The sequence below is a fragment of the Cavia porcellus genome, unplaced genomic scaffold (assembly GCF_034190915.1).
Source record: "Cavia porcellus strain 051 isolate PalLab524CR breed Dunkin Hartley unplaced genomic scaffold, mCavPor4.1 scaffold_2, whole genome shotgun sequence".
NCBI lineage: Eukaryota > Metazoa > Chordata > Mammalia > Rodentia > Caviidae > Cavia > Cavia porcellus.
In genome coordinates, this window is record NW_026947485.1 from 141,738,182 (window position 1) to 141,753,181 (window position 15,000).

Consider the following 15,000-nt stretch of genomic DNA (forward strand, 5'->3'; position numbering starts at 1 on the left):
TGGAAACGGATGTCACACAGCTGGCTCGGAAGTGTCTCCTCCCGCTACAGAAGCTGGGCGCGCGCAGCGGCCGGAGAACCCTCGGGGGACGCGAGGGCGGAGCGCGCGTCGCGCCCCCGAGTGCCGCACCCTCGCCGGTCACCGCCCAGCCAACAGCGCTAGCTGGGGTTCTGCCCCCGGAGCCGCCGCCGCCCGCGTCCACGTCCCGAGCGCGCCGCCGCGGCCGGCTCCGCCCCCTCCGGGACCGGCCGCGCGCTCCTGCGGCTCCGAGCCGTGTCTCGGGCACGCGCGCCGGCGGCGGAGCCGCAGTTTAAATGGTCCGAGCAGGACCCGGCGTAGCCCCCGCCGCGACGCTGACTGACTGAGGCGGCGAGCCGGGTCCGGACTGGTCGTCAAGCCGGCAGACTCACTCGCTTTCTCTCTCGCGTTCCCAAAGCTCGGCCTACCGTTCTCCCGGCTTCCCGGGGCAAAGCATGTAGCCCCCGTCGGGCGCCCGCCGCCCGCCCCCACCGTCGCGTGTGCCCGCGTGTGCGCAGGGCAGGGCGGGCGACCCCGCTGCGGGCCCGAGGCCCAGCCGCGAGCGGCCGCCCGCGCCTCCCTCCTCCCCGTCCCGTCCCCCTCCGCGGGGCCTTCTATATGGGCCACCTTCTCTCGAAGGAGCCGCGTAACCGCCCGAGCCAGAAGAGGCCTCGCTGTTGCAGCTGGTGTCGCCGCCGGCGCCCTCTCCTCAGGCTGCCCCGCCGGACGCCGGCCAAGGCGCCTCCCCAGCCGGCGGCGCCCCGGAGCCGGGACTGCTTCTTCCGCGGGCCTTGCATGCTCTGCTTCATCGTGCACAGCCCCGGCGCGCCCGCCCCCGCCGGCCCAGAGGAGGAGCCGCCGCTCTCGCCGCCGCCGCGGGACGGGGCCTACGCCGCCGCCTCTCAGCACCTGGCGAGACGCTACGCGGCCCTGGCCGCCCAGGACTGCGCCGCCGCCGCCCGCCGCTTTCTGCTGTCCTCGGCCGCCGCTGCTGCCGCCGCCGCCGCCTCCGCTTCGTCGCCCGCCTCCTGCTGCAGAGAGCTGGGGTTGGCCGCGGCCGCCGCCTGGGAGCAGCAGGGCCGGAGCCTCTTCCTGGCCAGCGTGGGGCCCGTGCGCTTCCTGGGGCCGCCCGCCGCCTTGCAGCTCTTCCGGGGGCCGCCGCCGCCGCCGGCCGAGCCCCCCGCGGGCCCTGAGATGGTGTGCAAGCGGAAGGGGGCCGGGGTCCCCGCCTGCACCCCTTGCAAGCAGCCCCGCTGTGGCGGAGGGGGCTGCGGCGGCGGGGGCGGCGGCGGGGGCGGGCCTGCGGGGGGAGGTGCCTCTCCGCCGCGGCCCCCCGACGCCGGCTGCTGCCAGGCCCCGGAGCAGCCAGCGCCGCAGCCGCTTTGCTCCCCGCCCTCGTCCCCACCTTCCGAAAGCGCCCCCATCGAGGCCGGCGGGGACGCGGTCCGAGCCGGGGGCACCGCCCCCTCTTCCGCTCAGCAGCAGCTTGAATGCGGCGACGCGAACGGTCAGGAGCTCCCCGAAAATCCCTGCGACTGTCACAGGGAGCCGCCCCCCGAAACCCCAGACATCAACCAGCTGCCGCCGTCCATCCTGCTTAAGGTGGGTCTGAGCGAGAGGCGCAGGGAGGCTCCCTTTTCCCTAACCCAGGCCCCCGCCTCCGAGGTTTTATCTCTCCTCCCCTTCTGCGCAGGGGAGGGGGTCCCTGACAGCTGGGGGACTTCCCAAGGGGAGACTGCCACGCCATGAGTGCTTGTGGTCCTGACCGGGTTAGAAGTACAAAAATTTGAGTCTACCTAATTTAGCTTTTTCATAGTGTAAATGTATGCACAATTCAGGGTTCATGTGTTATTAGATTCCTACTGCACTGGTTTATAAACTATTTGTAGGTTTTATAGACCTACATGTGTGAAGTACAGATACATACATTATGTACAGAGGGAAGAGTAATTTGTGCATTGGCTATTTCGTGGGTAAAGGCTTACTCAGTATTTGAAAGTCTTTGAACAGTACTTTTAGGTTGGATATCTGTTGGGTGATAGCAGTTAACTTTCACTGGGTGTTTACAATCATCAGTCACTCTGCCAGGGTTTTATACACATACATTATTCCTCAAGTTCGTGCTTCGAGACAAATAGTGTTTTTTATTTTATAGGAGGAAAAAATCTAACTTTTCAATGTGTTTTGGAACAGAAAACTTTTAGTAGTGTGTCAGGCAGAATTACTCCTGTGGAATTAACAGTCTAGAGATGCTTGAAGTTGAATGATTTGTACAAGGTCATGCACATTAAGGGCAAATCTGGGTTTTAAACTAGGGCATTTAAACCAGCTTCCCTTAGCAAACCTCATTTGTTGATGTTATTTTGTATTGCCTTCATACATTTTTATCCTTACATAAAGGCATGCAGATTACCAGGACAGCGGTATTTCTTGTGGAGAGAGGTGATGAAGAAGAGTGTCCTGTAGGGTCTTTGTTACTTTAAAGAGGTCACTAATTTTACAGTTTTGTCAATACTAGTGACAATTTTAGGTATGTGGTAGTTAGTAGTATTTTTTTTCAATATTGTTTGATGGTTTTTAAGAGACCACCCTTATCTCTTTCTTTCTGGAGTTTAATAGTGTAAACCTCTTTACATTGATATTTAAGATTAGTCAGAAATAAACATAAGAATTTAGCTACTTCTGTTAAAGCAACTGCCATGAATTACAATTGTCTTTGACACCAGTATACATTTTTTAATTAGATTTTTTGCACTTTTATAATTGTGTGTTTGAATCTGTTTTATTGTGATATTAATGTTCTTCTGAATAATACAGTGAAAGAATGAAAAGCCTTCTATTTCAGTTACCAAAATGTGATGCTTTAAGCATTATGGAGGTACATCTGTCAAAAGAGTAATTGCTTACTCTGTGCATAAAGTGCAGTTTAGGGCAGAGGAAGCAAAGTTCTCTAAATCACTGGATGACATGGGCAAATATCAGCAGATACTTGCTATAGAGTTTTCATTGGCAAGTAAGACTGTTTAAAAACAAACCAAAACAAAAAACCAGGTACTTCTTTCAACCTCAGCCACTACCTAGAGAACATTTTAATATCAAAAAGGCCGAATGGACGCAATCTCATAATAAAGAGTACTATGGAGTAAATTTTTCCTATTTATTACATTGTTCTTTTTTGCACTTTTGTTGTGGATTGTTGCAGACTTGGCCTATGGAACGTTAGGAATTATCCATGAACTTGCACTGTTATGTTGGGTTATTGGACATGTTATATAGATTTCCATTCCACATACCTATTAGAAACTTGAATAAACATTCTCTAAATCTTGTGATGCTAGTGACATTCAATATGAAGTGAGTTAAATTGTCTGGGATGAGTTGAGATAAAGACTTGTCAAGTGTCTGCCAAACCAAGTAGAACTTTCGGAGAGCAGAGGTGCTGTGTATAGCGATCTTATTCATTGCTATATGGTATTCAGTAAGTATTAATAAATGAATGAATAAATCAGGAGTTTAGAATCTGGGTAAGACTGGGTGACTGTGCCATATTACTAAGAGGAGTTCTGAGAAATGTTAGTGTTTGAGTTACTATAATTGAGCCATATGATGGTGAAAGACGTCTTTGTGCTTTTGGTCAGGATTGGAGGTGTTTGGCTTGGAAAAGACAAGAGTTAGGGAGTTGTGACAAGTTTTTCCCAGTATTAGCAGGGTTGTTGCATAGAGAAGCATAGATCCCTCACCTACGTTGGAAAATGTTCTTAGAAAGCATACCTCCCTACCCCTGATAAGGTTTAATAGCCTTCCCTATGGTACTGCTTCTTATGAATAGGCAAATTGATACTGCTGTTATAAAAATGAGGAAGCAGAAGAGTTTGGGAGAGAAACAAGAGGAAATGTGGTTTTTGAAGGGATAATTTGAAGTAAAGCAGCTATTTGCTTAATTTTTCCCAGGTATGACAGAAAAGAAAAACTGAATTCTGTTGACTTTGGTAGGCTAATTTTGAGTCAATATCAGGTTTTTTCCTTTTCTTTTTATATAAATAATAAAATTTCTTACTTTGAAATATCCAAATAATGAAGGTAAAGCGAAAATTTGTCTTGCTTCTACCCCCTACTCTCCCAGTGATTTCTATTCCAGAAGTAACCACTATTAACAATTTAGATTATTTTTCTAGACCTGTGCTGTCTAGTATATTAGGCATTAGCTACATGTATTTAAGTTTAAAGTAAAGTTAAGTAAAATTTAAAATTCAGTTTTTCAGTTTTAATGCATTTCAGAAATCTATAGTCAGATGTGGTTTGTGGCTACTGTCCTGGACTGTACTGATATAGAACATTTCTGTCACTGAAGAAAGTCCTATATAAAGTCTTCATAGCACTTCTCTCTTTTTTAATGCATGCACAGATATGAATGGTTAAGTAAATTTGCTTACCCTAAGGCTTTATAGTGAATGGCACCCTTTGGCTGGATCCCAGCTCACTGATTCCAAGTTTAGGGATCTTTTCAAAGTATTGTTTATGAAGCCTTGTATACTCTCTTAGGGATTTTATGAAAGGGATTCCTGAATTGTGTGGGGCTTATGCCACATAACTTCTAAACCACTGGTATGCAATTAATTTTATAATTGGACCAATAGGGTTGAATGTGGCCTTTAAATACAGAAATCTGAGAAGTAAAGAATGGCTCTTCAAAGGTCAGCTGTGGGAGTAGCATTTTTCTTCAGTGTTTATACCTGTTAGTCTTTGGATACTAGATTATTTTGCATCAAATTAGCTAGCTTTTGCCTTTGCTACTTGTTGCTTACGTAACTTGAGCAACTATACCTATACTGAAATTACAATTAGATTTTCATATGGCAGAAGTACAGTGCAACAAATTGTTTTTTTTTTTTTTTTTTCCTTACCTAGTTTCTGTGTGAGTAATTTGGTATGTTGAGACCTACATTTAAATATTAGAGATTTTTTTTTTTTTTTTTTTTTGGTGCTTTATGTTTAAATTATCCCACTCTTTCAGCAGACCTGTTTTTTTCTAAAGTAAGCTTGGAGAGCGGGGAGATCTAAAATCTATCACTATTGTTAGAAAACTATTTCACAAACATTTGCCCCTGATATTTTCAGTAGATATTGAATTCTTATTTCTATAGGTTTATAACCAACAGTTGATTTGGTGGTCAAGGAAGTTTTATAAGAGACTTGTGCTTTAAAGGAAAATTTAAGTACTTGATCTATCTTTTTTTTCTGGATACAAAAACAGGAACAAATGTATGTGGAAATGAAAGTCAAAGGAGAAACATAATCCCATTTTTTAAAGTGTAGATTTCAGTAAGTGGGAGGAAGAATTAGGTTAATATATACTCTTTCATGAATGCTTGATTTAAGGTTCTGTTTACCAAATTAACCTTGAAGAGATGAATAATGGTTAATACTGAAATGAACTTTTGAGAGTCAGATTTATAGTCCTTTTTTTTTTTTTTTTTGGTTTTTTCATTTTTATCGGTACCAGGGATCGAACTCATGACTGCCTGCTTGCAAGGCAGGCGCTTATGCCGCTGAGCTAAATCCCCAGCCCCTATAGTCCTTTTTTTCCCAGAGGATAGTCTACGAAAAAGTGAAGTTTGTTTAACTTCTCAGTTTTTTCACTTTTTTATTGGTGACATAGATTGATGGATTTTGTTTTAGTAGATTTGTAGGTGCACATACTTTGATTATTTTCACCTCCCACTCCATTTGCCTTGCTTTTCCCCCTAGTTTTGCATTTTTGGGGGGAGTTTCAGTGCTTATCTTTAGTTCACATTGATCCTACTTATTACCTACCCTTACACCCCACCTCCCTCTGACTCCCTTTCTTTTGTCCAGTAGTCCCCCTTCTACTTTTTTGTCCTATGTTTTAATTTCTACACTTTAGAGAGAACATGCAATATTTGTGTGAGTCTGGCTTAGTTCACTCAAAATGATGGTTTTCAGACTCATTCATTTTCCTACAAATGACAAAATTTTGTTGTTATGGGTGAATAGTACTCTATTATATATGTGTGTGTGTATTCTTTGTCCATTTATGTGTGGATCTGATCTCATCTGTTTACTTCACATTTATGAATTCTGTCATTTTTGGTGCTTTGTCCTGAGTAGCTGTTGCCTTTCTTTGTCAACTTGGGGTACCAGGTTGTATTCTTGATAGGGAAAGGGAGAAAGGGTAAGTGAGGGTTTTTCATATTAGCATAGCAGAGGCTTAATCTTTGATCATATATTTTATTTTATGCTTATCATCTACTTGCTGAATTCTTTTTCTCTTGAATGAATGAAATTATTCTAGATCTATGTGAATTTAGTAAATGATGTATATATTGTGATACTACTCTTTTAAAAAAAGAGAAAATGTTTACAGAAGACAAAGAAAAAGCTAGGCAAACAAGGTGCTGCTCACACACAAGGACCATGCTTTGCATACCATTTACTAAGGGATAAGTTTGTCTTTGAAGGCTTGTCTTTTAAACAAATAATCTAGTCTCCCAAAGGCTTTATTTTCTCATATAAAATGAGAATGAGCAGGATTTAGAGCTATGAAGAATTTAGTTTATCCTTACCACAGAAGGCAAGTATAAAGTGGCACAATTGCCTGAAAGTATTAAGGTTCTGGAAGTTAACCAAAGGTAGACAAAAAGTTGGAAAGCACTTATTGTTAGGAAACTTTCAGAGCTTCCGGTAAGAATATTGTAGTGAAAGTCCATTACAGTTTCGCATGGGGCCTTTACTGTGACCTCTTATGTCAGCCCTTGTGGCAAGAATTGTAGTTGAAAAGCCAGCAGCTTTGCTGCCAGAGGACTAACTCATATTATGACAATGAGTAAAAAATCTGTGTATGTCTGCTAAAAGTGGTAAGAATGTAGGAAACACACAAATTCAAACCACGTATTTGTTAGTCTGAGGGTGTGCTGATAGTGGAAGACTAGCTATAAATCAACTAGGCAGACTGGAAGTGAGAGAACCATAAGGGACAATCTCCCCACACATTCTGGTTTATTGTAAAAACTATGTGTCTGTATATGTGAGGGTGGGTGATAGTTGGAGATGCTGAGAATGTCTAGCAGAAAGCAAGTGTCATTCTCAAGGCAGATTTAAAAATTGGATAGATCAGCAAGCCCCCTTCCCCCCATTTGATAATCCTAGTTTGGGAGGCTGAGGCAGTAGGATCACAGATCCAGGCAGGCCTGATTCCGTAATTTACCAAGACCCAAAAAGATTTTTTGAAAAAAATCAAAAGGCCTGGGAATGTAGCACAGTGCAGTACTGAGTTCAATCCCTACAACTTTATAGAAAAAAAATGTCTAACTAGTCAGATGTAGTGGTGTATGCCAATATACGTAGACCTTCATTAGCTTACTTATTTAAGACTTCTACTTGTTTTAATCTTGTGCTGAATCCCTATAATGAATTTAGTTTATTGTATGATTCTCTTTCAGAATTTGTTTTTTTCCCACAGCTTTTACTTTTTATGCATATTTTGTATTTGATGGGATATCTGTACATCTCTGTTTGACTCTCATGATTTTCTTTTCTGTTTTTCTCTTCCTTGTGGTATAGAGGATTGAACCAATGCATGCTAGGCAAACACTTTACCACTGAGCTTCATGCCCAGTCTTCCTTTAATTTTTTTGTACATGGTTGCCTTTACCTCTTTGATTATGTCTTAATTGTTGCTTTATTGTCTTTGTCAAAATAAGTTCAATAACTGAATTTCCTCCTAGGGAGTTTTTATTAAGTTCCTCTTGTGACCAGGTCATGCTTACTTGTTCTTTGCATAACTCTCATATAAGTGTACCTATCTATCTATCTAAGCAGATAGATATAGATAGATAATTTGATTTAATTTTGTTACATATATTTAATTGTATGTCATATATATGTTTTAAAGCGGACACTAAATATTATAGTAAAACAATTCTGTGAATCAAGTTCTTTCCCTTCTCTAGGATTTATTATTGCTGCTTATGGTTTCTGCTGTTTCCTAGTGACTTCTCTGGACTAATTTCATGACATCTGGTTCTTGTATGTAGTCTCTGAAGTCTTTGTTTAGTTTACTAATTCACTCGTGATTTGACAGGGATTCCTTTATTGAAACTCAGTTGCCTTTTCTTGATTAAATATTTTCCTGGTTTCTATAAATTTTGTATCCGTTCTAAGGCTTTAATGTAGTAGTTGATGACAGTTTTTGTCAATTTATGCTGTTTTTGTTAAAGGATAGACTTGAAATTCTCTCTTCTATAATTTTTGCTGATGTCATTTAACACTTGTGAATAAACTTTATCAAAGAAGACATTACAAGAAAAGTTAGAAGATATTTCAAACTGAGCAGTACATATCAAAATTTATGAGATGTAGCTAAAGTGTCAGAAGGAATGCATAACTTGTAGTGCATGTATTGTAAGACACAGGCCTCAGACTGTAGACCTGGGCAAGCCAAATATGCTGCCAGTTTTTTGTAAATAAAATTTTATCAACACATAGCCATGCATAAAAGGGTTGTGCCAGGCTGTATGCAGTAAACCTTTATTTTTTTTTGGCTAGAAAGATGGGATTTCTGTCATTGATCCGTAGCCACCTTGGCTGCTATGTAGGTTTCTGTGACTGGGGCTGCTTTCTTGATGAAGGAATCAGAAAAAAGTAATGAGTCCTTGCACATTCTTTGGACCACAGAGTTCTATTTCCTTGTTCTTTTGGCCAGAAGGTTCCTGCACAGCTGCCACATTGTAGTTCTGCTGAGGTAGCGTTTAGGATATGAGAGCTGGAAGAAAAAAGGGAGAGGGAAAAAAAACAAAACATGAAGATTCTACTCACATTCTGTGTCTTGCAGAGCTGCATTTTCGTGGTCCTTTGGTGCAGAAAGGTGGCCTCTCTTTTTTTTTTTTTTTTTTGGTATCAGGGATCGAACTTACAACTGTGCGCCTGCAAGGCAGGCACTTATGCCGCTGAGCTAAATTTAGGGCAAGGTGGGCTTTCTATATAGAATTTTTGCCTGTTGTACCTGCTGTACAGTTTTGCAAGGGACTATCCTCATTTCCCACGAGGAGAGAAAAGGAAAAACAGACAAATGAACAAACTATCAGACAAACCAAGAACACTCATTCCTGTTTTTCTGTCATTTTTCAGATTTTTGCTCTGCTCTGTAGCCCACGCATTATTAACTCTTTTAGTCTTGAGATACTTGTTTTTAGTATATTGTCCAGCGGTTTCAGTTATAAGAACTGTGAGTGAAAGGCTGTAATAGGCTTACTACATGTTTGCTGGTATCAGGTGCATTCATTAGGAGATTCTTATGCATATTCTTTTCTTCTCAGTGGATCCTTTGTTTAGGAAGTTCAGGCAGTTGTTTTCCTAAGACTCAAGATTTGAACGTACTGGATACTCTAGAGTAGATGTCTACATTTTCTGATTGTACAGAGGTAAGGCATTTTAGCGCATAGTTATAATAGCAATTGTTTATGCTCTGCCTACTCCTTCTCAGTTTCAGAACTGTTCACAAACTGTACTCTCAGATTCGCACAGTGGCCCTGCTAGGTAAGGTGCAAGGATAATAGCTAGTGTCTGCTAGTATCAAAAGCTTCATGGTTGAACTTGCCACTACTCAAACAGAGAAGTTTGAAAAAAGAATTTGCTCTAACTTCGCTCTATAGTCCAGCTGAAAATTTGACTTAAAAAAACCTGTAAAGGCTGAGATTGAGTCACATGGCACTTCTCACCAAGGACACAAAGGGGTAACACTTTAGTGCAAAGTGCTGTTCCCGCACATACAAGATATGGTGCTTGTGTTCATGCATTAAAACATTCCTCATTGGGCTTCTTTGATGTATGTGTGTATTTGTGTAAAATACCATAGCCATGGTGCTGAGAAAAGTTGGTGATACCAGCGATAAGCTTAGAGGAAAACTTTGAGAACCATGTAGAGTTAAAGCAAGAGTTAAAGAAATCATTACAAAACTTGTTAATGTTCTGGAAAAATGAATTTATAAATGTAACTTTTGGATCTCAGAACTAGTGGTTTTCCATTTTTAGTTAGTTCTCAAACATCTTGGTTTTTCAACATGAATTTGGAGTAAACTGAGTTGGATAACTGAGGTATCACTGTACTTTGTACGCAGTTTGTTTTCCAAAATTTTATTACCTTTCATTGCTGTGGTACATTTGCTGGAACTATGAATATTGTTGTATTATGTTGTGTGAACTCCAGCTTTATTTAGATTTCACCTATGTTTCCTTTAATGTCCTTTTCTGTCCGAGGATCTGATTCAGGATTGCATTACTTATCATTTTGTATTAATCTTTCTGGATTGTGGTAGTTCCTCAGTTTTTTCTTGTTTCTCAAGACTGAATATTTTGAGGAGTTTTGACGAGGTGTTTTGTAGAATGTCCCACATTAGGTGTGTATGTTTTTCCCAGTAAGAGATTGGAATTATGGATTTCTAGAAAAAGATATTGTAGAGGTAGTGTGCTTTTCTTATGATTTGTTTGTTTTTTTATTAAATTGCATATAAAATGTTTAGATAATTCCAAGGTCAAATCAGAGATCTTTAATCTCACTTTCATTCTAGTCCTCTTCCTAGTCTTTTTTCTCTTTCCCTAAAGATAAGCAGTCTTTATTGGTTTTTGGCTTATCCTTCCAATCTTTTTAAAATACAAACAAATACACAGATGCATACATACATGCTGGTATCACTTCGTTCTCTCCCCCTTCAGTCCCTGTTCTTAGCTCCTGTATAGAGTAACCCTTAACAATGACTTTTCTATGGCTACTTGTATTCAAGGTGGTTTTCTTATTTTAAATAATTTTCTAACTAATTAAAGCCTTTTCCTATGCCTGGGAAATGTTTACTACATATATGTTTTCTTTCTATTTACAGATATTTTCCAATTTGTCCCTGGATGAACGTTGCCTTTCTGCATCATTGGTTTGCAAGTATTGGCGTGACCTTTGTTTAGATTTCCAGTTTTGGAAGCAGTTGGATCTTAGTAGTCGTCAACAGGTATAGAAATACTCAATTTGACCTACTGAGTTTTAAAAAAACTCCTTCCTCTTAAAAAATCTCTTCTATGTTGTTGTTCAAGGTAGTTCAAATGGCTACAGTATACAATTTTGTGCTTTCTTAATGTAGTTTTGCAAAATTAAAGTTGAAGCTAGGTTATTATAGTGAACAAGATAGTTTTAAGCATACCTAGGTAATTTAGGTCTTTTAAAATATTTATCATATTCCTTTATGTCTTTCCTCTTTTTCCTTTGACTTTTTTTTTTTCTTTGTACTGGGAATTGAACTCAGGACCTTGTGCTTGCCAGGCAGGCACTGTGCCACTGAGCTATATCCCCAGCCTTGACTTTTTAAAATTAGTAAACAATTCCTTTTTGTGGAGAGGTTGTAATAGTTTAACAGTAGAAACTGATGGCAAACTTTTTGTGCATCTCTGCCTCTGTGCTGTGTACTATTCTGAAGGCTTTATGCATAGTAACGCATTTGATCCTCAGAGCAATGCTATGAAGAGGTTCTATTTCAGTGTTTCATGGCTGAAGAAATGAAAGTAACATATGCTCTTATTTAAAAACTTTCCTTTTGACAAATTTCCTAATTCTCCTATTACACTGGATAATTTATAATTCCTTTGCCTCCCTTTGTATCCCCCTCCCCAACCTCTTTTAGCTTCTCAAAATACCTGCCTTAAAAGCTGGCATGGTGGCACACACCTATAATTCCAGCAGTTGGGAGGCTGAGGCAGGAGAATTGTTTGCAAGTTGGAGAACAACATGGGTTACAAAGTGAGACCAAGGTCAGACTGAACTGCATAGTGAGACTATGTCTCAAAAAGACAAAAACAAATCAAAACAAAACAAAAAAACCCAACCCCTCCTAAAAAACACCTCACACACACAAAGAAATGTTGCCTTTTTGTTTTATACTAGCTTGCTTTAAGTTTTTAAATTTATATTTGGTTTTTCACGTAAGAAACTATGGAATTTAACTTTGTGTCTCACTTATTTTAGTTAACATGGTTTCAAATGTCATCCTTTTTTTTTTTTGCAAATAACATGTTTTCATTCTTTATGACCAAATACTAATCCATTTTATATTTATACCACATTTTCTTTATTCATGTTGATGGAATCCTGGAACTTACAGTGCTTATTGCAGTTTTTTGGAACATTTTGAATTCATACTTAAAACTTGATAGTAGTTAGCATTAGAAATACATAAAAATACCCGATGAGAATAGGATTTTTTTGGACTAATAAACCTGTTCTAAATGCCTCCAATATTACTACCTTACTGAAGTGTGGTTAGATACTAGCTTACAAAAAATGTTCTGATTTTTGCTTCTTGTCTGATTCTATGATATAAATCATTTTACCATGGCTATTTTCAAGCTATGTATGTGATGCCATTGAATTTAGATTTGGAAAGAAGCTCACAGTTTAGGCGCTTGAATCAGTATAAGTCAGTTCTACACCACTGGTAGTTTATGTATGATGGTCACATTTTGAACAGACAAGTTCCTGAGCATTTATATTAAATTGTTCAGTTTTTGTTTTCTGCTTGTTGGTAAGAGTTTAAAACAATTACAGAATTAGTTATTGCTTAATTAAGTTCATGAAATTTGTGTATAGAGAGAATGATGTCAGTTGTGTCTAATAGAATAAAAAAATTGTGAAATAATCCATTTACCCTTTACTTCATTACTCTTCGATGTCAAAACTGTTTATAGCAAAATTACACTAAGAATGACTTTCCTCTGCTGATAGTAAGATTTGGAGGTGAAAAAATAAAAGGAGGGGCTGGGGATTTAGCTCAGGGCACAAGCACCTGCCTTGCAAGAATGAGGTCGTGAGTTCGATCCCCGGTACAAAAAAAAAGAAAAAAGAAAGAAAGAAAGAAAGAAAAGGAGAAGTATATCAAACTTTTAATCTTTCAGGGAGCAGTTTCCACTGATGCTGTTTTCAGAAAGCATAAACAGTTTTATTTTTGACTCTTACTCCTCCTGTTTTTCAGCTGTCTATTTTGTTTTTGTTTTTCCATTTTAAATTTCATGTGAATTTTCCTTCTGTTATTTTTACCCCAAGGACTTAAGTAACATTAACTCTGTTTCCCTTTCAAGTGTGATGATTGGTCAGGGAACATGTAGAGATTGACTTTTTTTTTTTTTTTTTTTTTTGTATTTTTACTGGTACCAGGGATTGAACTCATGACCACACGCTTGCAAGGCAGGCGCTTTTGCCGCTGAGCTAAATCCCCAGCCCCGAGATTGACTTTTTAAAAAATTCTGATGTCTGTGTGAATATTTTGTTTGATAAATTATAAGATTGATTATGTTCTGAATACATTTTTTTGACATGGACATTTCTATAGAATTTTTAGCATTTTGAAATACAATGTATATTTTCTATGCTATGAATTAATTACATATGTGTTAGTATCCTGATAGTAGTAAAACAATTGAAATTAAACCTATAGTATTATGTGATATCATGTATAAAAAATCAGCGTTCATATAGCATGACTGATGTACATCATTTGCTGATCTAAAAGTGGAAAACATCGCATTTAAAATCTCAATGCAGTTTTGTTTGTGGTAAATTTTTGGTAAGCTTTAAGTTTGAACTAAAGTCAGTTTTTCTCCAAAAAGGATAAAATTTTTGGCTTTCATTGAAAGTTAATACACATATTTTTCCTTGGTATTTTCTCACATTGCTTCTGACACCTAAGGCATAGCTTCTTTTACATTAATAACCAATATTACACATCTGAGCACCCAATTCAGTTCATTTCCAACACTATGTGCCAAGGTTAGCATATTCCTCACAAGTTAAGGGTCTTAACAGAGTGCCTCCACTTCAGATGTCAGTTGCAAATCTCTGGAGCCTCCTATACCTCTGATTGAAGAGCTGTAAATTTCAAGAGTTCCTCCAGTGAGACCTCAGGTTTTATAAGGAGCTAAACATATTGAACTCAGGAAAAACTTACATTTACTGATTTATTATAGTGAATATAACTCAGGAGCAACCAAACAGAAATGTCTCATAAGGCAAGGTATGGGGTATGTCACCCTCCTGGCACACGGATGTGTTTCTCAATTTAGAGGCTCTTTGAATATCCTTGTTGAGGAGTTTTTATTACCTAGATATAGCCCCTCCTGAAAAACAACACCCTTTGTTCACCTGGTTAGTTTTTATGGTAGCCAACCCTATAGTGAAGCACTGTCTAGTGGCAGACTCTGAGGCAGCTAGTTCTGACCAACTGGTGTGGTCCAAGGATTTGTTATAAATAACAAAGACATGAGCAATCAGGAAATTACAAGAGTTTTAGAAGCTCTGTCAGAAAGTGGAGGATAGAGAGCAAAAGTACATATTTTTATCATATCACAGTTCTTGTTATGCTTTAATATTAAGGTTTTTCTTTTTGTTATGTAGTTATTCTATGATCTAATGAATATTATGAGAGAAATTTAAAATGTAACTTTCTGCTTTTAGGAACAATTTAAATTTATTGCTTTCTTTCTCTCCTAGGTCACTGATGAATTATTGGAAAAAATTGCATCAAGAAGTCAGAATATAATAGAAATCAACATTTCTGATTGTCGCAGTATGTCTGACACTGGCGTTTGTGTTCTAGCATTTAAGTGTCCTGGACTACTTAGGTATACAGCGTACAGGTGTAAACAGCTTTCTGACACCTCTATTATTGCGGTTGCCTCTCACTGTCCTTTACTTCAAAAAGTACATGTAGGCAACCAGGACAAACTTACTGATGAAGGACTCAAACAGGTAAATTTGAACACTTATACAATGAGTTTATTCAGCAATTCAAACTGTTCTTTTGAAGCAACACTTTAAAAAGTTTTCATATTGAACATAATGCTTAGGGGCTGGGGATTTAGCTCAGCGGCATAAGTGCCTGCCTTGCAAGCAGGCAGTTGTGAGTTCGATCCCCGGTACCGATAAAAACG

General features: G+C 39.8%; 1 protein-coding gene across 2 annotated transcripts in view; it reads left to right on the forward strand.

The window, feature by feature from the left end:
* The first annotated feature begins 494 nt into the window (after positions 1-494).
* Positions 495-15,000, forward strand: part of Fbxl17 (F-box and leucine rich repeat protein 17) — a 446,310-nt gene continuing 431,804 nt past the window's right edge. For both annotated transcript variants that reach the window (XM_063245485.1, XM_063245486.1), the window contains exons 1-3: positions 495-1,620; positions 10,914-11,036; positions 14,561-14,818. In XM_063245485.1, the coding sequence (XP_063101555.1) occupies positions 637-1,620; positions 10,914-11,036; positions 14,561-14,818 (1,365 nt within the window). In that variant the 5' untranslated portion in view covers positions 495-636. The remainder of the gene's footprint in view (positions 1,621-10,913; positions 11,037-14,560; positions 14,819-15,000) is intronic.